Source organism: Microcebus murinus, chromosome 4, assembly GCF_040939455.1.
Source record: "Microcebus murinus isolate Inina chromosome 4, M.murinus_Inina_mat1.0, whole genome shotgun sequence".
In the NCBI taxonomy this organism is placed as follows: Eukaryota; Metazoa; Chordata; class Mammalia; order Primates; family Cheirogaleidae; genus Microcebus; species Microcebus murinus.
This window is the reverse complement of record NC_134107.1, coordinates 11,612,193-11,638,459: the sequence shown is the minus strand read 5'-3', so window position 1 is coordinate 11,638,459 and position 26,267 is coordinate 11,612,193. Positions and strand designations below refer to the sequence as shown.

Genomic DNA, 26,267 nt, shown 5'->3' with positions numbered 1-26,267 from the left:
TGTGCCTGGCAAGTGCTCTGCCCTCCTGTGAGCCGCTAAGCACAAAGGGGCCTAACAATCACTGCCACGCACATGGCTTCCCAGGGCCTGCAAATGGCAAAGCCTCCAGCCCCAAACCCTGCTGACGTCCCTGGCTCCTGACCCCTCACCTCTACCCACCACTGGTGAGACCTCGCCGTCTTCTCACTTCCTCAGCTTGTTTACAGACTCCTCCTCCAGGGAGCCCTCCTGGACTGAGCAAGCACTACCTCCACTGATGGAGCCCCTTCTGCCAGTCAGATGGTCCCAAGGTGCCAGGGTTCTCTCGGGAAGGGTTCAAATCTGAAAGGAAGGTGGGGCTGGCCCCACCCCAACAGGTGCTACCTAGAGCCAAGGTTCCTACCCTGGGGTTTCCAGCCTAAATGAGATCAATCGGCACCAAGAGACCAAGTAGCAAAGGCCACAGTATATGCCAAGCTCGTGCCTGCCTGGGCCTGGGACTGCGCGCTCGCTCTGCACAGACTCCCCTTGCCTTGCCCTCACCACTGGCTCCTTCTCAGCTCTCACACTGATGCTTAGTGACCCCTCCTTAATTCACTCAGGATCCCCTATGTTCTCCCTTTCAGCCCCTCCCTGCCATCCTCACAACTCTCAGCTCCATCCGTGACTATGTCAAGAGCCCCGGTGCTCAGCGAGGCAGCAGTTCAAATCAAGAACACAGACATGAACCAGAAAGTGTTTATTGAAAAATTTGGCCAGGGTTCCAACTGGGTGGCCCCAGCCGAGGCTAGGCTGAGCCCCTCTGCCTAGGGCTGGCAGGTGAGCTGGGATCGGGGAGAGGGAGCAACCCTGAGACGGAGACCTCAGAGCTGCGACATGATATTGGATGCCAAGCTGCAGGTGAGGCCTGTGCCGTCTGGTTCCACATTGAGGCTCTTCACTACACCATTTTCTACCACCATGGAGAACCTGCCGGAAAGAGAGGCCAGCCAGCTGCAGCAGCCTGAGCCTGGGGGCTGGGACGGAGACAGGAAGGGAGGCAGGAGCCAAAGTCCCAGGAGAACCCCACAGAGGACCCACCACTTTTACCTCTTAAGCCGTCGATTCCCAAAGAGGGGCACCAACGAGTCATCTAGTAGTAAATCTGTCTCCTATGAGGAAACACAGAGAAAAGCATCAGGAACCTCCGGAACAGGCCAAGGCCCCGCTGCCCCCCACGCTGCCATGTCCCTCCAAGTCCCTGCTTCCAAGGTCTAGCATAGGAACTGCTCTGTAGGGTGGAGGTCAGGGGCATACTCACCTTCCCAAAGGCCCCAGTGGGGTCAGCCAAGAGCCGAACCTGAGAGAGAAGATAAAAGTCACGAAGACAATCTCCTGCCAGGCCCCGACCCCCTGGAGGCCCCACACCTCACCTTGCCTTCCGTCTTGTGGGCTCGTCCCCACTCACTAGTCACAAAGACATCATTAACACTCAGACATGCCACCACCTTGACCCCCTTGGCCTTCAGAGCCTCAGCCTGCTCCACAAACCCTGGCAGGTGGGTCTGAGAAGGAGGAAACAAAGGGTCAGAAAGGGATAACTCTATCTGCTCCTCAGCCCACCCTCCTGCTCCAGGCCCTCCTCACTGCCCTGTCTCAATGCCTTTGATCAGACAATGAGAACTGTGTAAACCATTCTATTTCATTTTTGCCTTGGCCACTAGAAAGCTCAGATCCAAACTTAATGTCCTATAGTCAAGACCATGAACTTACGTGCAGGACTATGTCTTATTTACCTGAGTCCCAGGTACCTTCCACAGTGCCTGTCACTCAGCAAGACCAGTTAGATTTAACTGCAATACCCTTTCCTCCAACATTCCTGGTATTACTATTACCTTTCCAAAGCTTCTGCTTATTTTACGATCGCACTGAAATGCTCTTCTAACTGTCAAATGAGGACTATATGGAGGACTCAAGAACAATAGAAAAGTTCGCCATTTCTAATCCTCAGAAGGGCAGGGCCTCACCTTGGAACAGCCAGGGGTAAAGGCCCCAGGAACTCCAAACAGCACACCCTTCTTGCCCTTGAACAGCTCTGCCAGGTTCACCTTGTTTCCCGGCTCCCCTTCGAATACCTCAACCGAGGGGATGGCATCTCCCACCTAGAGGGAAGGACTCCAAGATGAATGGGGTAAGGGAGGGATGGCAAACCAGAGCAGGGGGAAGGGGACAGAAAGCCTGGCAGCTGCGCCTGCTGGATACAGGGCTGAAACCCAGCAGGAAATTCCGGCCCTGTCAGAGATACCAAGGGTCCTTCCCTGTCCCCCTCTACCCCATCTGGTTACCCCACATCCTCCAGGTTTCATGGTGGCCCTGCTCCTCTTAAGGGCCCATTGGTGACAACAGAGAAAGGGAGAGAAGGCCTCACCAAGTGTCACAAGGGATTGTGTAATAAACTGTCTAGGTTACGGGAAAGGAGTTGGATAAGTGGCCAGGGGCAGCAGACAGAGGAGGCCGTGACAACAAGGAGGGGATCCTGGCCAGGCTTGAGTGTCCCACCCCCATTAAGAGGAGGAGGGATGGTAGCAGCAGATAGGAAAGTTAGGGGAGGGTGTCCAGACCTCTACACCCAGGAGATGTAGAATAAAGAAGGAATCTCCAGAAAAGGGAGGGACCCATCCACCTGGGGGTGTGGGAGGGGGCCAGGAGAGTAGACAGGAGGGGGAGAGTCACGGGGGGGGGGGGGGAGAGTCTCTGAGGAGCCCAGAGATGGGGGGCAGTAAAAAGCAGAAGGTAAAGAGGTCTAAGAAGGGATTGAGAGGGAAAGGAGGCAAGGTTCAAGTAGCTGGGGATGGCTCCAGAAGGGTGGGAATTAGCCATGAAAGGAGGAGAAAAAGTCGTACAGTAGAATGGAGAGAAGACACCATTGGGGCGATAAGGGACAACAACCCTTTCAGAAGTTGGGGTGAAGTGATGCCCCAGTACTATCACAAAGGCGGGGGAGGGGCGGTTAAAAGGGGCACTGGGGCAAAGGAGATAGTTCCAGAAAGTGAGGAAGACCATGGTATTCAATCGCCTGAAAATGGTGGAGACCTGTCACAGAGTGTCACAGGGCCAATGTGAAAGGACTCAAGGGGAGAGCCCGAGGCCCCTACGACTGGAGAGAACGGTGCCGGGGAGATGAGTAGGACAGGGGTCTCTAGGGCGGCGGGAGGCGTCCAGAAGCCAGGAAAAAGGGCGACATCCCCATGACAAGCTGGACAGGGGGCGGCCTTGAAAAGACTGAAGGAGTGGGGGAGGTCGGGGCGGGGTAGGAGGGGCAGCGGTCACCTTGATTGGGGCCATGGCTGCGGCGGCGCTGCTGAAACTCTGGACCCTGCCAGGCCCCCACCCTCCTGCTCCTTTCGGCTGTCGTGTTGCTGCTGCCGGTGCTGCTGTCGCTGCCACAGACTCGGCGACCGTACCAGCGAATAAATAGCCAGCTCGGCGTCTCAGGACCCACAGCCCCGCCACCCTCCACGCGACCGCAACCATCCCGCCCCCTAGCCCGGGCCGCCGCAGGAGGCGGAGCCTGGCTCCAGGCGCCGCCGCGGCGTCGAGGAAAGGCGGGGCCTGCGCCGGCCAGCGGCCCCCACGCGGAGGGAACGGGCGGCCCCGCACCCACGGAGCTTCCGGGCCCCCAGGAAGCAAACGATGCGTTGAAGGCGGGGCAGCTAATTTGCATACGGGAAGGAGGTGCGGCGGGTTTGCCGGGCCTAGTTTACAGAGGGGGCGGTGCTCCTTAACTGAAAGGAGCGGAGGAGGGCGGTGGCGCCGGGGCCGGCGACGGGTAGGACGTGTCTACTTTGCGTCCCGTGAGGCGCCGCGTTGCGGCTGCCTTACGTCTCCCTCGCACTTTACGCACGACGTGCGGCGAGCGGGGTCTGAGCCACAACCAGGCGGCGTGCGCCGGCCGAGTCGCTTCCGGCAGCAGCGCGTGAACCCACGGGTCTTCCCCCTGCCTCCCTTGGCTCCTGCGAGCGCTAGAAGATCCAGCAAGTTCGCCACTTCCGGCCCCCCAGCCATCCAATAGCATAGTGAGTGGAGCAGCCCCGGAAGTGACGCGTAGCAGAGAGGCGGTCTCTTTCCGCTTCCGGCCTGGCGGAAGCGCGTTTGGCGACATGAAGCTGCTCACTCACAATCTGCTGAGCTCGCATGTGCGGGGGGTGGGGCCCCGTGGCTTCCCCCTGCGCCTCCAGGTAACGGCCGGGACGGTTTCTCCCCTCTCCTGGGTGGGGTAGGGGAACTGGGGTCCGGTCCCTGCTAACTACACCCTCCCGCCCGCAGGCCACCGAGGTCCGCATCAACCCCGTGGAGTTCAACCCCGAGTTCGTGGCGCGTATGATACCCAAGGTGGAGTGGGCGGCGCTCCTGGAGGCGGCAGATACCGTGAGGACCCTCCCCCGACCTGTGCATGCCCTGGGAAGGGGGGGCGGGCTCACCGCAGCTTCTAGTGCCGTGCCCCGGAGCCCGGCCTGAGGCAGAGGGTCAGGGATGCACAGGGATGATTTAGGTTTCTTGCCCACCCACAGTTGCACCTGGTCGAGGTGCCCAAAGAGCCGATTCAGGGATATGAGCATGATGAGAACTTTCTGAGGAAGATGCACCACGTCCTGCTGGAGGTGAGAACCGGCCTGTCACTTCCTTACCCGGCCACCTGCCTCCCACACTGAGGCTGCTAGTGCTCAGCTCTGTCCCTTCCCGCCCGCAGGTGGATGTGCTGGAGGGCACCCTGCAGTGCCCGGAGTCTGGACGTCTGTTTCCCATCAGCCGTGGGATCCCCAACATGCTGTTGAGTGATGAGGAAACGGAGAGTTAGTTGATCATGCCAGGCACCAGTTTTCCATTTCGTGACTGTGTGTATCTTTGTTGATGTATGTCTTGTTAATACTTCTTCCATGTATATCACCAGCCCTTGTCCCCATGACAAACTGAACACACAGTGTTCTTGAGCTTGATAGTATATATTTTTTTCTCATTAAAGGTTCAAAACCAAAAGCGGTTTCTTTTTGCAGCAAATATACATTAAAATAGAGTCTCTGTACAGCCAAGGGCTCTGGGCCCTGGCTTGCCCCATGTCCCTGCGCCTCCCTGGCCAAACCCAAAAATAAATATAGTGTTATTGCTATGCAGGGCATAGAGGCAGTGCTCTCCCTACCCCCTGAGGAGGCTAGGTGGGAGCTGATGGGGGGCCCTGGCCACCCCAGGAGTCCAGGGGCTGGAGCCTGCTTGGAGTTATTGCTTCAAGGGGGGGCACTAATGCCCAATGCAAATGATGAGGAGAGGAGCGAAGGGGGCAGGGGCCTTTGCTCTCCAAGTCCCCCTCTGCTCTAGAGAGGGGGTAGGATTAAGCAGCAGCAAAAGCATCACCCACTGGGAGACTCTGGCCTCCATCCCCTTCCCTCCCTGAGTTCAGGCTTCTGCCTCCCACACATCCCCTGCAGCCCCCTATGGCTTCCGCAAGGCCCCCTACACTCTGGGGGAACATTATGGCTTGCAAGGGGCAGCACTGTGCCCAGAGCCTGGGCATATACCTTCCCAGCTTCTGACACCCCTTAGGAGGGGAGGGCGTGGGGCCTGCTCCCAGGAACTGATTGCATTGCCCTGGCCCTGCCAGCAGGCTGTGGCACTGCCCAGACCCTAGCTCTGCCCCCTTGGGGCTGACTGCATGCTTGGCAGGTCCTATAGCACCCCCACCAGTCCCACCCCTGCCTCAGTCCATCATGGCCTCAAGCATCTCCAAAAACAGCTTGTGCATGGGCACCTTGCCCTCCAGCTTCACCCCATAGAAATGGGCCAACACTTTGCCCGCTGTCTGGCGGAGGAGGGGTAGTGTGAGCAGCAGCCTTCCTGCCCGCCGCCGCTCAGCACCCCCTCCAGGGCCGGCCCGGCCGGCTTCATACTCCAGCAGGGCCTCATGCAGGGCTTCTCGCAGCTGCTCCACAGCCTCAGCATCTTCGATGTGCACAGAGTCTGCAAGGAGAAAGAGGGGAACTATTGACCTGGGCCATCACTGGAAAGGGCAGAACCTACACCTAGCTTGGACACTGCCACATGGGACCTAAGGGCATGTCAGACACAGATCTGCCGATGTGTGGACTAAAGAGCACCACCCATTTTCTACCCAAGACCCAGGGCCCCCCCTTTCTCAACTGTGCCACCTCTTACTCTCCCTCCCCCTAAACTGTTTACCTTTCCATGTGAGCATGGCACTAGGGGTCAAAATGCTGTGCAGTTGAGGGCCTGCCCTTGGCTTGCTTTTTGATTTTCAGCAAGTCATTGTTCTTTCCTAAGCCTCAGTTTTCCTTATCTGCAAAATGGGACTATGCCACCATCACAGAGTTAAAAACTAGAAGGCCTCATGGAGAGACCTTTCAGTGCCTGCCCCAGACTCTCACCCGAATTGGCAAGGGCCAGGGCCTTCAGCAGGACGTACTCCTCTCGTTCCAGCCGTAGTGCCTGCAGTCGCCGCACCAGTTGCAGCAGGGCAGCCCCCAGTTCCCCCAAGCCAGCTGCCCGTGCCCCCTCTTCATCCAGGACCAGGTCCTCAGCAAAAGCCAGCTCATCCTGCAGTGGTAGTGAACGCTGGGCCACACCCAGCACCAGTACCTCCATCCATACGCTCTGCAGTACTGACATCTGGTCAGACAGCGACAGTGATGAGAAGCCTACAGGGCAGTGGGGAGCAGGCCTAGCTGAGCAAGTGCACCAGAGCCAGGCATAGCCTGGCCCACTCAGGGAATCCCGATGTCACCTGGGCCCTTTACCTGGGATGCTCTTGGCCCAGCTGATGGTGACCACGATCTCTCGGTCAAAGAGGTCACAGAGGGTAGCCACAGCTGGGAGGTGTCCATCAGGGCCCGCTGGGTCGGGCATGGCATATAGCTTTTCAGGTTCAACCACTAGCAGGTGAGACACCAGTGCATTCACCGGGGCTGCAGTGACAGTTGGAGGACTAGAGTCAGGAGCACTCTAATCCATAAGGCCTCAGGAGCCATGCATCTTCCCACAGTCCCCTGTGGCTTTCCTCAATAGCCACTGGCTTGTCAGGCAGGCACCTCTCTGCAGGGAAGAGCATTCACTATCTCCCAGGGAACACCAGTCTATTTGTGGACAGGCTCTGAGTGTTAGAAAACCTTTTCCAGTTCCCAGTTGTACTACTTGGTGTCTGATGCAAAAAAAAAAGGCACTTTCACATTTCTTGGGGAAATGAATAAGATAAAGAGGATATCTGGGTCCCAGTGCTCAAGATGACTACTATACTGGGCAAACAATGCCACAGACAGGCCTCCCATGTCCTAGCCCCACCCCAGCCCCAGAACTGTAGGAACCTCCCATGCTCACCTGTCTTCCGGGGGCCTCCAGCTACTGCCAGGGGGCCAGCAGGGAAGGGGCTTGGGAAGGGCAGCGGGTCCACCTCTGGCCGCCGCTTGTACTTCTGCCGCCCACCCCGGACACGGTCCAGGCGCACCCCTTGAATTGTAGGACAGGACTGTGTCTGTGGTGCTGGGAGTGGGCTGAGCCATTCTCCCCAGTTCCTTCACCAGGACTTCCCAGGCCTTGCCCCCGCCTGGCCCCGTGCAGCTCCCCCAGCCCTCCCCCAGCCCTCGCCCAGGCCCCTGCCCAGCGCTCACCCTCCTTGAGCATGCCCACCCGCAGGCACTTGGTGAAGCGGCAGGCCTGGCAGGCCTTGCGTCTCCGCTTGGTGATCTCACACTCGTTGGAGGCCGGACAGCTGTACTCGATGCTCCCTGCCAGGAAGAGGCAGGGCTCCAGTGGCGGCCTCCCAGGGCCCGGAGGGGGCCCAGCTGACAGGAAAGCCCTGACTGGCCCAGGGCAAGCACAGGTCTGGGGGTGTGGGGAGGAAAGGGAGAGCAGGATGCCATGAGCAGGCAGGGAGGGGAAAGGCTGCTGGGCGGGGGCCCTGTCTGGACAAGGGAGGGGCTGGGACCAGGCAGTCAGTCAGGCTGCACCTCTGCCCCAAGCCTCTGGTCAAGCCAGGTCTCTGGGCCACACTGCCCTCTTCTGATCTCATCCAGGGCCACAATGACTTCTACGTTGCTAAATCCAATATTCAATTCTTGGTCCTAAAAGTAGCATCTAACATCACTGATCGCTTCCCACTCCTAGAAACACTTAAACACTTTCTTCCATTTTTTTTTTTTTTTTTGAGACAGAGTCTCGCTTTGTTGCCCAGGCTAGAGTGAGTGCCGTGGCATCAGCCTAGTTCACAGCAACCTCAAACTCCTGGGCTCAAGCGATCCTTCTGTCTCAGCTTCCCAAGTAGCTGGGACTACAGGCATGAGCCACCATGCCCGGCTAATTTTTTTATATATATTAGTTGGCCAATTAGTTTCTTTCTATTTATAGTAGAGACGGGGTCTCGCTCTTGCTCAGGCTGGTTTCGAACTCCCGACCTCGAGCAATCCACCCGCCTCAGCCTCCCAGAGAGCTAGGATTACAGGCGTGAGCCACCGCGCCCGGCTCTTCCTTTTTTTTTTGAGACAGAGTCTCACTCTGTTGCCTGGGCTAGATGGCCATGGTATCAGCCTAGCTCACAGCAACCTCGAACTCCTGGGCTCAAGCAATCCTACTGCCTCAGCCCCTGAGTAGCTGGGACTACAGGCATACGCCACTATGCCCGGCTAATTTTTTCTATATATTTTTAGTTGGCCAATTAATTTCTTTCTATTTATAGTAGAGACGGGGTCTCGCTCTTGCTCAGGCTGGTTTTGAACTCCTGACCTTGAGCGTTCCTCCCGCCTCGAACTTCCAGAGTGCTAGGATTACAGGCGTGAGCCACTGCGCCGGGCCAACACTTTCTTCTTTTGCTTCTAAGACACCACACACTCCTGGTTTCCCCCCACCTCACTGGCCACTTTGTGGTTTCTGTGCATCTCACTGAGCTCGTCTCCTGAAGAACTCCAGGGCTGCCTGTGTACCTCATTTCCACTCACTCCCAGGCAATCTGACCCGGTCATGGGGCTCTCAAGTCCGCATCTCTGGCCTGAACTCTAGACTCTGCATATCCAGCAGCCTCAACACCCAGCATGTCTAGCAGGCAGCTCAAACCTAGCATGTCCTAAATGGACTCCACCGTGCAGTTGCTCAAGCAGACACCTGGGCAGTATCTCCGCTTCCTCTCATACCAACCCACTCACAAATTCTGGAGGGCTTTACCTATTCCTATGTCCAAAATCTAACTCCTGCCCCTGCAACTGACTCCACCCTTGACCTGAGTCACTGTCACCTCACCCCCTCACTGGCCTCCTGCTGTCTCTGCCCCCTATTCCCAACACAGCAAGGTCCTATTAAACCTGCGTCATAAATACTAACTTTGTTCTGGAAAAAAACCCTACATCAGATACTGTACGTCTTGTGCTCAAAACAAACCCTCCAGTGATCTCCCTTCTCACAGTACAAGCCAACGCAAACCCACCACCCTCGAGGCCTGTACACCTGCACCGTCACCTTTCTGAGCTCCGCTCCCTCTCTGGCCTCCACACTTCTCAACCAGGCCTTTTTTTTTTTTTTTTGAGACAGAGTCTCACTCTGTTGCCCAGGCTAGAGTGCTGTGGCATCAGCCTAGCTCACAGCAACCTCAAACTCCTGGGCTCAAGCAATCTTGCTGCCTCAGCCTCCCGAGTAGCTGGGACTACAGGTGTAAGCCATCACACCCGGGTGATTTTTTCTATTTTTAATAGAGCTGGGGTCTCACTTTTGCTCAAGCAGGTCTGGAACTCCTGACCTCGAGTGATCCTCCCACCTCAGCCTCCTACAGTGCTAGGATTACAGGCGTGAGCCACCACGACCCGGCCTCAAGGAGGCCTTGCCTCAGAGCACACTGCTCCTGCCTAGAGCTCTGGCCCTGACGTCCACAGGGCTCACAGTCACCGCAATGAGGCCAAATCCCTCTGCACATTCCTCCTGGCCTCTAAGGCCTGCTTTATGTTTTCTCTTAAGCTTTCAGCACCATCAAAGATGCTACAGATGTACTTCTTTATCTAGTTTATTGTCTCTCTCCCACTTTAGTGGCAGCTCCACCAGGGCCAGGACTGTCCCCGGCACCAGTAGCAGGGCCTGGCACATAGCAGGCACTTGTGGCCTTCCCAGCCTCACAGGGTCCCACAAGAACCAAATGAAAGAACCAACAACAGGCCTTCAACACTTTCTCCTGTGCCCTACACAGGCTTCTGCACTCAGCTCGAGACACTTCCTCAGGGAAGCCCTCCCTCGGGAGCCCCAGCCCCAGCCTGCTCCCTTGCCACATACCATAGCTGTAATTGGACAACTGTGTGCAATTCATTATTTCCTCAGTCTCCCCTTTGCTAGGATGTAAACTGCTTGAGGACAGCTCTACCTCAGTCCCAGCTATGTCCCCAAGGCCTGGAACACTGGCCAGGGCAGCGAGGCACAGGCGTGTGAGGCACCAAGGGCTCTGGCTACCACTTACCAACTTTAGGACCTTGGGCAAGTCCCTAACTAACCTCTTGGACTCTGTGTTCCCAGCGGCAAAACTGGGATGATAAAAAAAAATCATATCCACAAGGCAGATTGTGAGAATTCAGGGTAATATGGGCAAAATGTTTAGCATGGTTCATCGCATTTAAATGCTCCATAAACAATTACTGTTTATAGCTAGCACTCAATAAATATTTGTCAACAATCAACATACAATGACGGGCTCCAGGGTGGGTAGGAGACACCTCCACCTGGCTCTGCTGGCTCACTGGTTTTCAGAGCCAGAAGGGAACACGGTTTTTAGACCAGTGGGTTTCAGCCAAGTCAAAACTTGCTGGAATGGCACAATCAGTCGTGAAGCATCTATCTGAAGTTCAGTTATTAGTAATGAGCAGAGGCAGCAGTCTGGTGTTTTAAGAGCTCAGCTCTGGATCTAAACTGACCCAAGTTTAAAGCCTGGTTCTGCCATTTTCTACCTGTGAGATTTGAACAAAGTTTCAAAAACCTGTCTGAGCCTAAGTTATGATACTACTGATGACAACTTATAGGATTGCTGTGGGGAAGCTAAGAACATAAAAGGGCGCAAGGTAAGCACTCAAGAAACAAATTTTTAAATTATATGTTATAGCCCAAAAGTAGCTTATGTTTACGTAAAAACATAAATAATAGGCCCATCCCAAGTAACACTTATATGAGTATCTTGATCACTCCCCTCAACTTTGATACACTTTCCTGAGTGAGAAAAAAAAATCGGTGACTGTTAAGAGCAGAGATGGGTGCTAAAATTTGAGATACCCCTATCAGATACCCACAGAAAGCTGCTTTGTGTTGGTGCAGCTTTGGGGAGATTGAGGAAAAGAGGGCATGTTCTATGCTGGGGGAGGTCAGCAACTGCCAGAAGTAAGAACAAGGTTTAGGAACAGGCAGAGGTTGCCTTGGAATTTGTCAGAGCCACTTGTAGAAGGTGCTGGGCCTGCAGTACCCAGAAACCCAAGTGGCATCCTGAGTCCACTCTCACATCCCACTCCAATCCACCAACACATCCTGGTGGTTTTATCTAACTTTTAAGGAACAGAGTGTTTCTAGGAGGTAGAAGGGCCTGGGAACATCAGACTGCCAACCTCAAGCAGCGCCACGGCAGTCCGGGGGCCAACTGGCACCCAGGAATGTACCCATTGGGTTGGTGCCAGGCCCAGAGGGTACAGGGCAAAGGCAAAAGGGCACAGGAGTAGGGTGGGGGCTCACCCTGGATGGTCCTCTTGAAGAAGGCTTTGCAGGCCTCACAGGATGCCACACCATAGTGGTAGCCGGAGGCCACATCCCCACAGACCAGGCAGAGGCGTTTGGGCAGGGAGCTGAGCACCAGCTTCCCACCACCCTGCTCGCCAGGCCCAGCCCCTTCCCCATCCTCCTCCTCCTTATGGCCTGGGTGGCAGCGAGTGGGAGCTGGACCAGGCGCCAGTGCCACAGAAGGCTCAGTCTCTGTCTCCGAGGAACCCTTTGGGCTGTCGGGGCTGGCTGGCTCTGCTTTGATGTAAAGAGGCTCAATGCCCACCACCTGGCTGGACATGGCGCTGGTCACCTGCAGGGAGAGACCTGTCAGTTTGCAGGAAGGCACCAAGATGGGGGATGGGGGGACACCCTGCCACATGGGTTGCCCAACCCTGGGCCTGGGGCCAGGCTTCCAGACTCTGCAAGGGGGTGGAACAGGGGACAGAGTCCAAGGAAAGGCTGCCCATGAAGAGGGCCCTCCCAGCTGTTGCCATGGGAACAGAGTCTCCAGAACCTCCAAAGACCAGTAACTGACAGCAGGTCTCCCACTTGGGAACCTAGGGAGGCTTGGAAAGCCCCTACTCCTACCCAGGTGGGGGAACAGGGGAACCTTAATACCCAGGCAACCATCAAGCCCAGCTGGAATCCCCAGCCAGAGCAGGCTACCTCCCAATTTTCTCCAGATGTTGGGGGGAACCTTAGTAATCTCCCCTCATCTGGGTATTCTCCATTCAAGTGAGCACACTGAAGTACACAGACCTAAAGGCAGCTGATATCCTCACACAGGTGTTCACATACTCCACTCACCTGGGTGCTCAGGTGTCCCCACGTGTCCATACATGCTTGGGACTTTCACACTCACACACGGCCTTTCTGAAACCCCAGTCCACACTCCTGCTCACACTTATCCTCACACACGCCTCCTGAAGCGCACACAACATAAACTCACACTCAAGGCTCATAATCACACACTCAAAATCAAACTCTCACTCTCACCAAGTCCCATGTTCACACACACAGGTACAGACTAGTGAAAACACCTTCAGAGCTTTTCACACCTGACACACCTCCCCCCTCCTGCCCCAGCATGCCCAATCCCAGCCGCACCGTCGGCCGGCCGGGGCTCCACCTCCTGGCACCCCTGCCTGCACGGTCACTCTTACACTCTGGCTGCCGCAGAGTCCTCCACCTCCCGGGGCGCCCCGCCCCCCAACCTGCGCACACCTATGGGAAGTTGCCTAAAGTTGCTACGCCTCCCCCCCTCCAAGTCCCCGGCCCGCAGGGGACCTCTATCAGGTTATCAGGAAGTAAATGGGGAGAACCAAGGAGGAGGAAGTTCTCCCCTGCCGGTGCGATGACCTTTGACCCAGAGAGGAGGGTGGCCCAAGGCCCCTTCGAGCGCCCCCAAGTGGTCTTCAAAGCCCCTTCCCCGACAGAGAACCCTCCCCATCTCCCACCCTGGCCCGCCCCTGGGACTTTGGCGTGCTCAGGGCCGGATTCAACCCTCTTGCCCCAGGGTTCGACCCCAGGCTCAAGCCCGACCCAGGCCAGGACCCGCAGCCAGAGCCAGACCCTGAACCAGGCCGGCCCACCAGGACCTGGACGCCGATCCCGCCTGGACCCTGACCCCGTCTGGCCCTCGACCGGGTCCCGACCGTGACCGGGACAGACCCCAGAGCCGGACCCCGCCTGGAGCCCGCCCCTCGCCCGCCTCCCTGCCGCGCTCGCACATGGCCCCCGCAGCGGCGCTCCCCTCCGCCCCCAGACCTGGGGCTCCGGCAGGGCGGGCGGGCAGGCATGAGGGCCGAGCGGCCGGGAGTGCCGGTGTGAGCTGGGGTCCCCGGGCGGCCCCTCCTCCGCCGCCTCCTCGGGCTGCGCCGCCCCACCGCGCCGCGTCCCCTCACTCGGCGGCGCCGCTGGCTGCTTGTAGGACACAAAAGGACATCGCAGCCGCTTCCTACTCCGCTTCCTCCAGCTGACAGCGGGGGCGGGGCCGGCGGTGCGCATGCAAAGCAGGGGGCGGGCCCCGGGCCCCTATGCTAATCAGACAAGTGGGGCGGGCAGCGCCTGCGTGCCCGAAGGAGTAGGGGCGGAGCCGGCAACACCAGTGGGCGGACCTTCACAAAGGTCCCGCCCCGCAGCCGCGGAGCCTCGGCGGCGCACATGCGTACGCAGCCGCTGAGGAGGCGGAGCCAGAGAAGGGGGGGCGCCGGGAAATAGAGCGGGAGTTGGGGGGAGGGTCAGAAGCGCTCTTTCGTAACGGAGGAGGTGGGGTGCGCTGCGCCAGAAGAGTGGGCGAGGTCGCTCAGTGGCCGCAGCTGCGGAGCGGGGAGGCTACATACTTATGAAAATGAAGAGGGCGGGACAGGCGGAGAGGCTGGACTATCGACCCAAACCTGAGGGGCGGAGCCTAGATGCCCCCGCTCTGGGGGGAGGCGCTCCCCCTTTCTCTCTTCCCCTTCCCCCAAGGTAACACCAGCGTGGTGCTTGAGCCGTAGACCCAGCCTTCTCACCAGCCTGCGGAGCCCGGGGTGGGAGAAGCAGACTTAAAACATTCAAGAAGCTCTGGATTGCAAGTCCCTGGAAGGTAGGGCCTATAGGCCCGCATGGAGAAAGCTCAAGGTCACTGCGGTGACCGAATGAAGGTCATGGGAAAGGGCGGGGCCACGTGTGTCCGCCTCACGCGGGTTGCCTTGCACTGATTCAAGGACCGTGCACAGACTCTTTTATTTATCTAGGGCTAAAATTCCACGCAGACAGGGTCGGGCTTGGGTCTGGGGGCCGGGCAGGGCACGGCGCTGGAGTCGGGCTGCTGCTGAGAGACCGAGGTGGTGTTCTTAGTTTCAGATGTTCTGTCCCGTGTCCTGGCGCTTCTTGATCCCTTCGATGTATCGCTGCAGCTCCTTGGTCAGGAAATGGTCCCTGCCAATTCCTGACCGGTAGCCTAGGAGAAGGGCTATGCTCAGCTCAGGGCAGTGGGGATCCACAAGCCTCCCCAACAGCGGGCGCCAACATGTGTGATTTGAGGAACTGCAGGTGATTTGGGGGGGCAGCAACGCAGAGTGCTCAGATCTGTATTAGTCTGGGCAACTTTGGTCTCTAAGGTGCTGGGGTATTAAGGTGGAGGGTGGATGAGGGCACGGTTAGAGAAGATGTATGGAGTGGTAGGGAGCAGTTTTTTGGACCCCTTCTGGACCACCCACTCTAAGCCATCAGCTGGCCCTTTCTCCCTGCTGGACCTTCATATCATAAGCAGAATTTTACCCAAATAATTCACTGTCCAAAGGCTCCTCACAGCTCCCCCACCCACTGAGAGGGAACCACGGTCATACTAAGACTGTCATGCCATTGGGCAGGTGGGGAAACAGCCTCAGAAAAGCCCCATCAGCTAGAAGGGGGCTGCACTAAGGCTAGATCCCAGGCCTCTGACAGTTACCCAATGCCCTCCCCACTGGGTCTTCCTGTGTGGATCCCTCAACTTTTAATTTTTTGGGGCCCTTAGAATATTTGTGGATGCTATGGGGGTTTGATAGGACATACACATCCTGAAACCCCAACCCGATGGGCTCAAGCCCTGCAAAATCCTCCAGGATCTTTTGTGGAAGGTTGGAGGGACTCACTCCGGAGGGTTTTGTTGAGAATTTCCAGAGCTTCATTCTTCATGAGCTCCCTCAGGGGCAGTGGCAGCTAGAAAAGCAGCAAGAGGCTCACAGATCCCATCTCTGCCCACAGCTGACATGCCCCACCTGCTCCCTGCAGCCCTGAGACACCCAACTAGCCCACCTGCCCCTCCACCTTGTAATCCACCATCTTTTCACTCCTTGCAATCCCCAGCTTGCCTATCCCCTACCCCACAGAAACCCCCAGTCTCCCTGGGCCCTTCCAACCCTGTTCTGCTGCTCTGCCCAGTAGGCTAGATGGGGTGCATGTCTGGAGCCTTCCACCGATGACATTGAGTGACGTTTTTCTGAGAGAAGAGAAAAAAGGTCAGTCATCTGCAAACTCCTGCGTCTTCCCTGGAGTAGAGGAGATATGTAGGCACTCAGTAGGAGGGAGTGGCCTTCAGAGACCAATTCCAGGTGCTGTCTTGGTTAGAGTCAGCATGGGACACCACTGGTTACAACCCCAGGCTTTAGAGTCCCATCTACCTGGGTTCAGTCTGACTCCCCACTGTGTGAGACTGAGCACCAGTGACTGAAACTTTCCAGCCCCAAAGTTCTTCATCGGTTAAACGGAGGGCATGAAGTTTAAAGGTGATATGCAAGGGAAGCCCCATGCCTGGCACTGAGCAAGCGCTCAATGCCTGGCGATTGTTTTGGGTTCCAATTCCCTGTGAAGGGGGAAGTGAGGAGCAAGTGCCAAACAGCGCCCTGCATGTAGGAAGGGCTTAAAAATTGTAACCAGTGACGACATGAAGGACAGACACCCTCTTAACCAAGGCGAATCTTCAGGCAGGGCATTAACACCTCCCCCCCGTCAGCTGGCGGGATGGTTCCGTTACCGGCTGCCTCTGCGCACTTTCGTGCCTGCCTTCCCGGACTCGGCGTGCCGCGGCGGGAAGGCCTGCTCTGACGCCTGCCCGGTAGGGGGCGCGCCAAGAATGCCCGGTTGATTCAAAACGCGGAAGATTCGCGCTGGTACTGGTCCCTGGGAGTCCTAGAAACTTGGATCCTATCAGCTTCCCCCACTTTACAGCAACGGAAATTGGGGCCCTGGCCAGCCCCCGCCCTGTGAGCGTCCACGGCCTGGCGAGGCCACACTAACCGGCCTTGCTCCTGGAACTGTCTCCCTTCTTCCCCGCGGGGGGCTCCGTGGAGCTGCCTTCCTGCGGTTCCTCTGGGAAGCTGTGGCTCTCGTCCTCTTCATCATCTTCCCAGACGCGGGTTTGTTTGTACCACTGAGTCTTGTCTACGTAGATACCCTCTTCGTCGAAGTTCTCGCAGACCTTGAACAGCGGCAGGTTCTGTTGTGACTCCGACAGTGAGGTGGTGGTCCACAGGTCCCGGATGTCGCTGGACGAGTTCGCCTCGCCTGAGCCGCGGTGGTCGGGCAACCCCTGTGGGCCACGTACAACGAGGGAAGCCCGGGGTCGCGGGGAGCTGGGGCGGGAAGGAAGAGCAGGGTGGGGGCGGGTGTCTTGAGCCAGGCCCGGCTGGGGACTCCGTCGAGCGGGCGTGGGGATTGGTGGGAGCCGCGGGAAGCCAAGGCTCGGCGAGAAGTTATGCCAAGGGCCCAGGTCGAGCCTAGGATGAGTCTGGGGGCTGACCGTAAGGGGACCTGGGAAGAGTTCTTACTTCGATAGGCTCTTCCTCCATAGTACTGCCTCCAACGGACCCAGCCGCCACAGGCCTGGGGGCCAGGAGTTGGGAGGGGCAGGGTCTCCCGAGTGGTGACGGGGCGCGTGGCGACGCAGCTCTCGCGCGGGGAGAGTTCAAACTACCGCCCTCGGCCGGCGCGGTGGCGCGGTGGCTCACGCCTGTAATCCTAGCACTCTGGGAGGCCGAGGTGGGCGGATCGTTTGAGCTCAGGAGTTCGAAACCAGCCTGAGCAAGAGCAAGACCCCATCTCTACTAAAAAATAGAAAGAAATTAATTGGCCAACTAATATATATGGGAAAAATTAGCCGGGCATGGTGGCGCATGCCTGTAGTCCCAGCTACTTGGGAGGCTGAGGCAGGAGGACCGCTTGAGCCCAGGAGTTTGAGGTTGCTGTGAGCTAGGCTGACGCCACGGCACTCACTCTAGCCCGGACAACAGAGTGAGACTCTGTCTCAAAAAAGAAAAGAAAAAAAAAAACTACATCCCTCCACACTAGATGATGCTATTCTCTCTTCCTCCCCCTCTCCCCCCAGTATCTGCTGAGGTTGGAGACACACAGCCCATCTTGGATGATTCTGAAGGCGGACCCTACCCAGTTGCCTCCAGGCAGAGAGGCGGGCCTGGGAACCGCTGAGAGGGCCAGGACTCCCGCGGCCTGGGGGTCGGGGAAGGCCCGACGTGCCCCCTGGGCGGCGGCCGAGGAAAGCACTCCAACACCCACTCGCGCTCACGCCCGCAGCGGTGCAGACTGTTTTCGTTTATTAATGCAGGTTTCGAGGCACACTCGTGAGGTGTTGTGAGGGACAGGCCTGGCCAGGGAGGCGAAACAGAAAGCCTTGGGGGCTCTGGAAATGGATGGGAGCGAGGATGGGGGTGTAGGGGGTAGCAAAGTGGCAACCCGTAGCCTCCTCCCCAGGTTTCAATCACATTGACAGAGGGCTCTTTGGTAAAACAAGCCAAGCATGCCGGGGAGAGAGGAGGAACAAGCCCTTAGAGAAGCCCGGGCCGGGGATCCCGCCCCTACACGGGCACGCCTTTCTCTCGGGGACGCCCGGGGCCTCGGGGCCGCGCAGGCTTCCTGGCGGGGTTGGGGCGGCGGCGACCTGGCGGCGCACGGGGCAGCGCGCAGCTGCGCTCGCTCTGCGTGTCCGAGGACTCGTCGATGAAGGCCAGGTTCTCGCTGGGGTAGTCCAGGGCCGAGGCCGTGGGCGGGGAAGGCGGCTGGACCTTCTCTGGGGGCGCGGGGGATTGGGGCCTGCCGACCGGCTGCGCGGGACAGGGAGGTGGAGGCAGGAGTGGCCGCTCCTTCTGTGGAGGCGGTGCGGGGGGACCAGCTCGCTGGGTCACCCGCGCCGTCACTGTGCCGGTCCAGCTGGCAGCCTGCGCGGTGAGGCCGCCCATCTGCGCGGGGAAGAAAGGCAGCCCTCGACCAGGGGTCCTTGACCGACTCTGCAACCCCAGGAACCTGCCCTTCACCAATTAGGCATCGACTCTGTTTTCCGTGGCCTCCAGCCTCAGCGGGCGGCGACACAAGGACTCCTCACCCAGCGGCAGGCTCTCCCCCATCCGCGCCAGAGCGCCCCCTTCTCCAGGGTCCTTTCTAGAAATACTCAGTTTTATTTCAGCTCTCTCTGGTGCCCCAAGACCTTGCACCTTTATCGGGTTCATCAGCCGAGCGCTTCAAGTAGGGTGGCAAAACACAGGTAGCTCAGTTAAGTGTGAATTTCAGATAAACAACCAATAAAATTTCAGCATAAGTATGTCCCGAATTAAATATGAATTTCAGATAAGCAACGACCAAAATTTAAGTATGTCCCTGAGAAAAAGAAGGCATTGCTTGTCTGAAATTCACATTTAACTGAGCTTTCTGCATTTTTATTTGCTGAATCTGGCAACCCTATCCACAAGGGCGGAGGTGATGGAGTCACTCCCCAGCCTATCTGAGCTTACCACTCAGTTCCCGATGGGATACCCAGAGGGGCTCACTCAGTCCCTGCCTTGAGGAGCCCACATTCTGGAAGGGAGACAGACTGGTCAACCAGGGCTAGGGTCCAGCGCATTAGTGCCATAGTGCACACTGGGCCAACGCAGGGGCGCATACCTGTGCCTGTGTGCGGCGGGACACTACTCGCAGCCAGTTCCCGATGGTGGTGAGCACCGAGGCGAAGTAGGCCAGGCCAAGCAGGATCCAGAACCACACCAGCGGCTGGTAGGCTGGATACTCCTGCTTGGGGTCAGCGCCTGGGATACCACGAAGGAAGGCGGAAAGAATTTGATTGTGGGGCAAGCCTGTGAGCTACTGTCTCACTGTGCTTCTTACCAGCTCATTGAGAGGACCTGCCCTCCCCAGGTCCTAGAGTGTCCGAATGCATGCAGGAAGATGAGTGTGATTAGTTGAAGGTGTTCAAGATAAGAGCATGCAAGACGGGGTGCTCACCCACAAGAATGACGTATGTGAGAGGTGCACTTATGTATGTGTGAGCATGCATGAGATGCAGTCATGCAAGAATGTAAGTGCATGAGGTGTTTCGAACTCCTGACCTTGAGCAATCCACCGGCCTCACCCTCCCAGAGTGCTAGGATTACAGGCGTGAGCCACCATGCCCGGGGCCATTTCCCATAATAATTTTTAGCATTCGTGCAAGAATGTAATCGTGCGTTCCATGATAGCTGTAGGGGTTGGAGCGATCACATGTAAGTGTACAAAGGCCACATGGAATTTGGAGGGAGAGGTGAGAGTGTAGACTCCCAGGACAAGAATAAGGAAAGTAGATAGGGAGGTGCAGTGCAAGAAGGGCAGCCTCACCAGCCACATAGTCACCGAAGCCCACGGTAGTGAGCGTCACTATGACAAAGTAGATGGCCTCCAGCTTGCTCCAGTCCTCCATATAGCAGAACACGAACGTAGGCGTGAGGACAAAGAGCAGGCAGCCAATCAGCAGGAAGAGCATCGCTGATAGCACTCTCACCAGCTCCGGTGGCACGTGCCACTTCTGCGGGGAGGAGCGGTAGGCAGGACCGAGGAGACACCAACGACTTCCACTCCCATACTCCCCACTCCCACCCCCAGGAGCCTGCGGGAGAGGCTAGTGCAGTGTAGGGGCGCGCGCTCACGTGCCAGGGACAGAGAGAAGGGTATCCAGAGCCCAGCACAAGAGCGTGCAGGGCATGGAGCAGCTCACCAAGAAGATGGCTTCGATGTGACCGATGCCACGGCGCAGGGAGGAGCCCAGCCGGTCCCCGACCCCTGCCAGCAGGATCCCAAACAGCGGGATCCCCACCAGTGCATAAAAGATGCAGAAGAGGCGCCCAGCATCTGTGCGCAGAGCCACATTACCATAGCCTGGGCAGAGGGGTGATGCAGGAAGTCTAGGGGCTACCTGGCATCCCCTACCTCTCCCTGCACCTGCCCCCTGGAGAAAGCTCCTTGCCCCTTACCCCCCTCCACATGCCCCATCCCCTCCCCCACCGATGGTGGTGATGATGGTCCCTGAGAAAAAGAAGGCGCTGCCCAGGTCCCAGGTTGAGTGGCTGCTGTTACTGGTCGAGTTGGTTTCTGGGTTCGCACCCCCTCCCAGGGCATCAGCCACCTCCTGCAGGACAAGGTGCAGAAGGAGGAACCTCAGTTCTTCCCTCCTGTCCTGGTCAGCTCCCTGTCCCTCCAGTCTCTAGAGTGGTCCCTTCCCCGCCCCTCTCAGCTCACCCCTTTCCTCTGTCTCCCAGAAGGCAGTCCCTTATAACAGAGGATGGGAACCAGGTGACCTAATCCACCTGTGGGCAAGTTTGTTTGATCTCCACAATGCTTTAGAAACAGTTGAGTTATCTGCCCCCTAATTTCTGACAAGGACCAGACCGCCTGGGTTGAAATTTTGATGCAATGTGACCTTGGGCAAATTAATGCTCTGTGCCCTGGGTTCTACATCTATAAGATGTGGATGATGGTAATAGCACCTACTTCATAGATTTGTTGTGAAGAGTTAAAGTACTCCAACAAAGTAAGCACTGTGTGTCTGTTAAATAAGTTTTCACCCAGTGATCATGCCCTGTGATTTCCATAGACCCTGCCACTCCCATTGCCGCTGTGGAAGCTGAGTTTGAATCCTTTGCCTTAGAATATCTAATGAAAGTTAGGGACTTTCCCTCCAAGAAGGTTCATATACCACCAAATTTTGCATCCAATTATAGGAGGTTCACACACACACACACACACACAAACACACACCGTCTCGATGAAGTCCAAGCCAAACCCTCTGCTGCATAGTAGGTGCTCAATAAGTATTATTAAATGAATGAAATGTCTGTGTGTTTGCTCCTCTTGCCAGCCTGCAGGTCCCTCAATGGCAGGGTGTGTATTTTATTGTTTTTTGTTTGTTTGTTTTAGACAGAGTCTCACTCTGTAGCCTGGGCTAGAGTGCCGTGGCATCAGCCTAGCTCACAGCAACCTCAAACTCCTGGGCTCAAGTGATCCTCCTGCCTCAGCCTCCCAGAGTGCTAGGATTACAGGCGTGAGCCACCGGCCCAGCCTGTTTTTATTATTATTATTATTATTATTATTATTATTTTAGAGACAGGATCTCACTCTGTCACCCAGGCTGGAATGCAGTGGCATGATCATAGCTCACTGCAGCCTTGAACCCCTGGGCTCAAGCGATCGTTCTGCCTCAATCTCCTGAGTAGCTGGGACTACAGGTGCACACCACCACACCCAGCTAATTTTTCTTATTTTTTGTAGAGATCTGGTTTTGCTATGTTGCCCAGGCTAGATTCAAACTCCTGGGCTCAAGCAATCCTCCTGCCTCAGTCTCCCAAATAGGCTGGCTAGGGTCTGTATTTTGAGGGTGCTTGCCCTAGGTAATAGGAGGTCAGAGGAACTGTGCCTCAAGGAACACAAAGGCAAGGCACAAGGCCATTGACTATGGGAATATCACAAGCCACCTCTTTCCTCCTGACTATACTTCATTAGCAGGACCTACTCCAAATTAATCTTCCTAAAGTGACTACTCAAAACCCTGTGTGGCTCCCTGCTGTATGCAAAAGCATCTAAACTCCCCAGCCCAGCATTCAATCCCTTTTCCAAACCCCTCCCAACCTCCCTTTCCCCAGTCTTCTCTCCTAGGACTTCAATTTGGCACCCCATGTTACAGCAATCTTCCTCACAGATTTTTTGAGATAATTCCATTTCCCATAATAATTTTTTTTTTTTTTTTGAGACAGAGTCTCATTTTGTTGCCTGGGCTAGAGTGCTGTGGCATCAGCCTAGCTCACAGCAACCTCAAACTCCTGGCTCAAGGGATCCTCCTGCCTCAGCCTCCCGAGTAGCTGGGACTACAGGCATGTACCACCATGCCCGGCTAATTTTTTCTATATATTTTTAGTTGGCCAATTAATTTCTTTCTATTTTTTTAGTAGAAACGGGGTCTTGCTTTTGCTCAGGCTGGTTTCGAACTCCTGACCTTGAGCAATCCACCAGCCTCACCCTCCCAGAGTGGTAGGATTACAGGCATGAGCCACCATGCCCGGGGCCATTTCCCATAATAATTTTTAATAAGGGTAAGAAGTGAAATATCTGATTAAAATTATTTAATTTGTATTCTGCAACACTTTTTCCAATAAATTCACTACTCAGGGAAAAAAATCCTTTGTCATCCTGTGTGTTCTAATTTTTGCTTCAAATGACTAGGCATCTGCTAACTCCATGTTCTGCAAAACACTCCGGAGCTTTCCAGCTTCCACGGCTTTGTTGTTCCTCTGCATGGAAGTCCCTTGCCCTCAATCCCTAAACTCTACCCCTCTCACCTGGCTCATTTCAATTACCAGGTCTCCCCAAAGGCATCTCTCTTCTTGGCCCCAGCACCTAGCCCAGCACATAATAGGTGCTTAACGGAGAAGGAAGGAAAGCTTCCTTTCCACTGCATCCTATGGTGATCTGTCTGTCCACAGATCTGTCACCTCACCTAAATGTGACATTCTCCTGGGCAGAGCCTGTATCTGCTCCTCCCCAATATTCCCATCCCATGGCATATAACACTACACCACCTAGCACACAGTAGGTGCACGATTGATGCACAACTAATTCAGGGACTGAATCTTACTGTGGAAGAGAAATAAAGCCGCTGTCACCCATCCTTCTGAGTCCTGCCCCTTCTTTTCTCATTTTTTCTTATTTAGGAAAAAAACTATTCCATTGTGAGGATAAAATAGGTCAGATTCCTTCCCTCCCTCTGCCCTGTGGTCAGGCCAGACACACCCTGTATGCAGGCCTCTCTGAGCCACCTCCAGCATTGTGAAAGTGTCGGAGACAATGTTGGGTGACCTGTGTCCTGGCTCCACCCCATACTCATCTCTGTCCTGGGTCCTGCTACCTTGGCAATCAGGTGGACCACTGAGACTTCCGTGCCATTGGCCCCTCCCTCCACAAAGAACAGGCAGGGAACAAGGGGTGCTCTTCAATCAAGTAATAAACATTAATTTATTAAAGTTAAATCTTATTTTTTTTATGACAGTGACTTAGAAATCAAAGAAAGCAACAGAGGTGCTCTCCTGCTGTCCTGACTGCACCCCAGAAAGCTGAAGCTCTAGCACTTTCTGCAGTCCCCGGTGAAGGCTGACCAAAAGTGCCTCAGGGAAGCCTGTCTCTGACTAGCCCACTCTCCTTCCCCTCAGGGTAAGCATGTGTCCTGGGGAAAAGGGGTGCCTGACCTGGCATCTATGGGATCCTGGACCCCTGTACATGTACACATGCACACTTTTCCAGGACAGAAGGAGAATGTTCACAGTGTTTGGGGGCTTTTCTAAGGCATCATGATTCCATAAAAGTATAGGAACCAGTGTATGTAGGGTTACCAGATTTAGCAAATAAAAATATTGCATGAGACATATTTAGCTTAAAAAGGCATTTGTGGTTTAGCTGAAATTCACAGTTAACTGGGCATCCCAAATTGATCTGGCAAGTTAACCTGTGAGTTAGACCTGTGCAGATGTAACATATCCCATGTGCCACGGCCATTCATTCATTCATTTTTCCTTCATTCAAGCACCATCACACACTGAAGGAGACACTCTAGGGGCACAGTCCTGTGCCACCTCATGGCAAGGAAAACAAATGGCCCCATGGCTGCCATACTGAAAATACAGAGACCTGGATCCCAGCCTCTGCTCCACAGCACCCAGCTGCACCCTGTCCTCAGGGGTACCTGTCAGAAAGCAGCAGCACCCCAGCATAGGGCCTCACTGGCATGCAGCTAGCACCAGGGGGTCCTGGGTGACTGCTGAAGGGGCTCTGGCCCACCCACGCACCTTGATGAAGAGCCCCAACTCCTGGTCGCTCACACACGGATGGGCCCTCAGGAACTTCTCTCGGACCTCCCCCAGCTCCCACTGGGCCTGCTGCTCGTGGGGCTGCTCCAGGGCCTGGAACACCAGGGCACCAGACACCAAGTAGAGCAAGACCAGCGCCAGCAGGGCCAGTAGCGTGGTGCTGCGCATGGCGCGGCCCGGTGCCTGGCCAACTCCACTGCTCGCCTGGAGAGGCCGGGCTGGGGCCTCCTGGGGAGCTGTGGTCACTGCGGGCAAAACCAGGGATGCTGGCGTCAATGAGATGGCCTGACACCCACGCCCTCCTCCTGGACCCCTACACGCCCAAAGATCCCTGGTGCCCCCAGCCCTGCTTTCCACAGATGACCGCCATAGCCCTCTGATTGGACACTCGGTACCAGGGTACACCCAGACCCTCCACCTCGGGCCTCCCCCTTAACCTCCCTGCCCCGTTGGGGACTCCAGGGTGTGAGAAGAGGAGAGGGCACCGGAAAGCGAAAGGAAGGCGAGTGGGAGGGCGAGAGAGATTGAGCCTGCCTAGGAAGAAGCAGGGCAGCGAGGCAGCGTGGGGGGCCCGGAGGGGGCTTGGGGAACCGGCCCTCAAGGAGGGGGCCGAGGGGGCGCGAAGGGAAAGCAGGAGGCGAGGCCGGACCGCTTAGGGTGGGGACGCGCGGTGGCTGGTCCGGCTCGCAGGCTGGGGATGTGGCAGCATCCTCGCGGCTTCTCCCTCCCCTCTCGCCTCCTCTCCGTGCTCCCGGCTAGTCGCGACAGGTCAGACGCGGAGCCTCCAGGGTCCCCCTGCGCCCTGCCGGGCTTTCGAGGAACCCAGGGGCGGGTCCGGGCCGCTGCGCAGAAGCGAGGACCGGAGGAGGAAGGGAGAACTCCCGGTTCCGGGAAGGAGTGGGGTGGAGGTCGTCAAGGGCCAGAGCAGTGACAGCTGTCAGTCCCCAGGACAGAGGGCGGCGGCGCCCACGCGCACACACGCCCCGACACGCGCCGCCACCGAGACCCGCGCGCCCACGCTCCACCCTGCAGCCCCAGCCGGCCGCGCCGCCCAGGCTGCCTGCTCGCACCGCACCGCACCCGCACGCTCCCGCAGACTCCAGGCACCCGACCCCCATGGGCGTGCCGGCGGTGCACACGCCAGACCACAGGCCCGCCGCCCCCGCCGCCTCCCCCTGTCCTCACGCCGACGTCTCGGAGCGTGATGGGCGCGGGATACGCGGTGGCACCACTCCCCGACGCGCCCACACGCGGGAGGTGGGCGCCCCGCCCAGTCCGTCGCCCCTCGGGGGCCCCTGCCCGGGAGTCCTTCCCGAGCCCCTGCGCCCGCCCTGCACTTACTGTCGGCCCCGCTGCGGCAGCGGCTGCAGCCCGGGCTCCCGCGCGGCCTCGCCGGTGCCGGTGCCGGCTGGGCCGCGGAGGCGGCAGGGGCGGAGCGGGCGGCCGCTGGGGCTGAGACCCCCCCTCCCGCCACCAGGAGCCCCCCTCCTCCCCAGTTTAACCCACCCATCGCCGCGCCTCCCTCGGTTCAGCGCCCTCGCCGCAGGCGCCACCCTCAAACCTTTACCTGCCGCCGCCCCGGCTCCCCAATCCTGGCTGGCCCCGGGCGGTGGGTGGCAGTGGAGCCAGAGAGGGGTTGCCGCTGAGTGCAACCTTCTAGTCTCTGACCGGACTGCAGCCCAGTGTGGCCAGCGGCATGGCCCCGACCTGGGCATCAACTGGCCCACCTCTTCGGACAGGCATGACACTAATCTCCTGGCATCTCCCAGGCCCATTACTGGATTGGGAAGGGCCCTCTTATCTCCGCCCCAGGAGACAGCCTGGCCCTAGGGCTCAGCACTCAAGGGAGCCCCCCAAGGGTTGGGGGAGTATCTCACTGAGGCCACCTGGAATTGGCAGATG

At 57.2% G+C, this 26,267-nt stretch overlaps 5 protein-coding genes across 5 annotated transcripts; 1 reads left to right on the top strand and 4 right to left on the bottom strand.

Moving 5' to 3' along the window:
- Positions 1 to 703: 703 nt before the first annotated feature.
- Positions 704 to 3,639, bottom strand: PRDX5 (peroxiredoxin 5). Its single transcript, XM_012777942.3, has 6 exons — positions 3,289 to 3,639; positions 1,986 to 2,120; positions 1,392 to 1,523; positions 1,280 to 1,318; positions 1,069 to 1,130; positions 704 to 948 (listed from the first exon to the last, which is right to left on the bottom strand). Exons 1-6 carry the CDS (start codon positions 3,490 to 3,492, stop codon positions 843 to 845), a joined length of 678 nt encoding a protein of 225 aa, XP_012633396.1. The 5' UTR covers positions 3,493 to 3,639; the 3' UTR covers positions 704 to 842.
- A 304-nt stretch (positions 3,640 to 3,943) lies between these two features.
- On the top strand, positions 3,944 to 4,995 carry TRMT112 (tRNA methyltransferase activator subunit 11-2). The gene is made up of 4 exons (XM_012777945.3): positions 3,944 to 4,196; positions 4,285 to 4,386; positions 4,530 to 4,619; positions 4,709 to 4,995. Exons 1-4 carry the CDS (start codon positions 4,119 to 4,121, stop codon positions 4,814 to 4,816), a joined length of 378 nt encoding a protein of 125 aa, XP_012633399.1. The 5' UTR covers positions 3,944 to 4,118; the 3' UTR covers positions 4,817 to 4,995.
- On the bottom strand, positions 4,943 to 13,714 carry ESRRA (estrogen related receptor alpha). The gene is made up of 7 exons (XM_012777934.3): positions 13,498 to 13,714; positions 11,704 to 12,040; positions 7,632 to 7,748; positions 7,342 to 7,470; positions 6,765 to 6,932; positions 6,396 to 6,665; positions 4,943 to 5,970 (listed from the first exon to the last, which is right to left on the bottom strand). Exons 2-7 carry the CDS (start codon positions 12,026 to 12,028, stop codon positions 5,711 to 5,713), a joined length of 1,269 nt encoding a protein of 422 aa, XP_012633388.1. The 5' UTR covers positions 12,029 to 12,040; positions 13,498 to 13,714; the 3' UTR covers positions 4,943 to 5,710.
- Positions 13,715 to 14,438: 724 nt separating this feature from the next.
- Positions 14,439 to 17,133, bottom strand: CATSPERZ (catsper channel auxiliary subunit zeta). Its single transcript, XM_012777943.3, has 5 exons — positions 17,025 to 17,133; positions 16,495 to 16,786; positions 15,618 to 15,697; positions 15,351 to 15,417; positions 14,439 to 14,674 (listed from the first exon to the last, which is right to left on the bottom strand). The coding sequence occupies exons 1-5, from the start codon at positions 17,043 to 17,045 to the stop codon at positions 14,574 to 14,576; spliced, it is 561 nt and encodes a 186-aa protein (XP_012633397.1). The 5' UTR covers positions 17,046 to 17,133; the 3' UTR covers positions 14,439 to 14,573.
- A 348-nt stretch (positions 17,134 to 17,481) lies between these two features.
- On the bottom strand, positions 17,482 to 24,759 carry KCNK4 (potassium two pore domain channel subfamily K member 4). Its single transcript, XM_012777941.3, has 6 exons — positions 24,345 to 24,759; positions 20,518 to 20,641; positions 20,231 to 20,391; positions 19,855 to 20,041; positions 19,150 to 19,289; positions 17,482 to 18,449 (listed from the first exon to the last, which is right to left on the bottom strand). Exons 1-6 carry the CDS (start codon positions 24,531 to 24,533, stop codon positions 18,069 to 18,071), a joined length of 1,182 nt encoding a protein of 393 aa, XP_012633395.1. The 5' UTR covers positions 24,534 to 24,759; the 3' UTR covers positions 17,482 to 18,068.
- Positions 24,760 to 26,267: the final 1,508 nt, after the last annotated feature.

What these genes read in the sequence shown, in the direction of transcription:
- PRDX5 (XM_012777942.3), bottom strand. Translation starts at nt 3,492, where the DNA reads ATGGTTGCGGTCGCGTGGAGGGTGGCGGGGCTGTGGGTCCTGAGACGC. An exon ending in TTACCCCTGGCTGTTCCAAG is followed by an intron (nt 1,524 to 1,985) that starts GTGAGGCCCTGC and finishes CCTCCTTCTCAG; the next exon opens with ACCCACCTGCCAGGGTTTGT. An exon ending in GGGAATCGACGGCTTAAGAG is followed by an intron (nt 949 to 1,068) that starts GTAAAAGTGGTG and finishes TCTTTCCGGCAG; the next exon opens with GTTCTCCATGGTGGTAGAAA.
- TRMT112 (XM_012777945.3), top strand. Translation starts at nt 4,119, where the DNA reads ATGAAGCTGCTCACTCACAATCTGCTGAGCTCGCATGTGCGGGGGGTG. An exon ending in GCTTCCCCCTGCGCCTCCAG is followed by an intron (nt 4,197 to 4,284) that starts GTAACGGCCGGG and finishes TCCCGCCCGCAG; the next exon opens with GCCACCGAGGTCCGCATCAA. An exon ending in TGCACCACGTCCTGCTGGAG is followed by an intron (nt 4,620 to 4,708) that starts GTGAGAACCGGC and finishes TCCCGCCCGCAG; the next exon opens with GTGGATGTGCTGGAGGGCAC.
- ESRRA (XM_012777934.3), bottom strand. Translation starts at nt 12,028, where the DNA reads ATGTCCAGCCAGGTGGTGGGCATTGAGCCTCTTTACATCAAAGCAGAG. An exon ending in CTGGGCCAAGAGCATCCCAG is followed by an intron (nt 6,666 to 6,764) that starts GTAAAGGGCCCA and finishes ACTGCCCTGTAG; the next exon opens with GCTTCTCATCACTGTCGCTG. An exon ending in CCTGGCCCTTGCCAATTCGG is followed by an intron (nt 5,971 to 6,395) that starts GTGAGAGTCTGG and finishes TTCTCCTTGCAG; the next exon opens with ACTCTGTGCACATCGAAGAT.
- CATSPERZ (XM_012777943.3), bottom strand. Translation starts at nt 17,045, where the DNA reads ATGGAGGAAGAGCCTATCGAA. An exon ending in CAGTTCCAGGAGCAAGGCCG is followed by an intron (nt 15,698 to 16,494) that starts GTTAGTGTGGCC and finishes CTCTTCTCTCAG; the next exon opens with AAAAACGTCACTCAATGTCA. An exon ending in TCTCAACAAAACCCTCCGGA is followed by an intron (nt 14,675 to 15,350) that starts GTGAGTCCCTCC and finishes CCCTTCTCCTAG; the next exon opens with GCTACCGGTCAGGAATTGGC.
- KCNK4 (XM_012777941.3), bottom strand. Translation starts at nt 24,533, where the DNA reads ATGCGCAGCACCACGCTACTGGCCCTGCTGGCGCTGGTCTTGCTCTAC. An exon ending in AGTTGGGGCTCTTCATCAAG is followed by an intron (nt 20,642 to 24,344) that starts GTGCGTGGGTGG and finishes CTTGTCCTGCAG; the next exon opens with GAGGTGGCTGATGCCCTGGG. An exon ending in GACCATCATCACCACCATCG is followed by an intron (nt 20,392 to 20,517) that starts GTGGGGGAGGGG and finishes CCCTCTGCCCAG; the next exon opens with GCTATGGTAATGTGGCTCTG.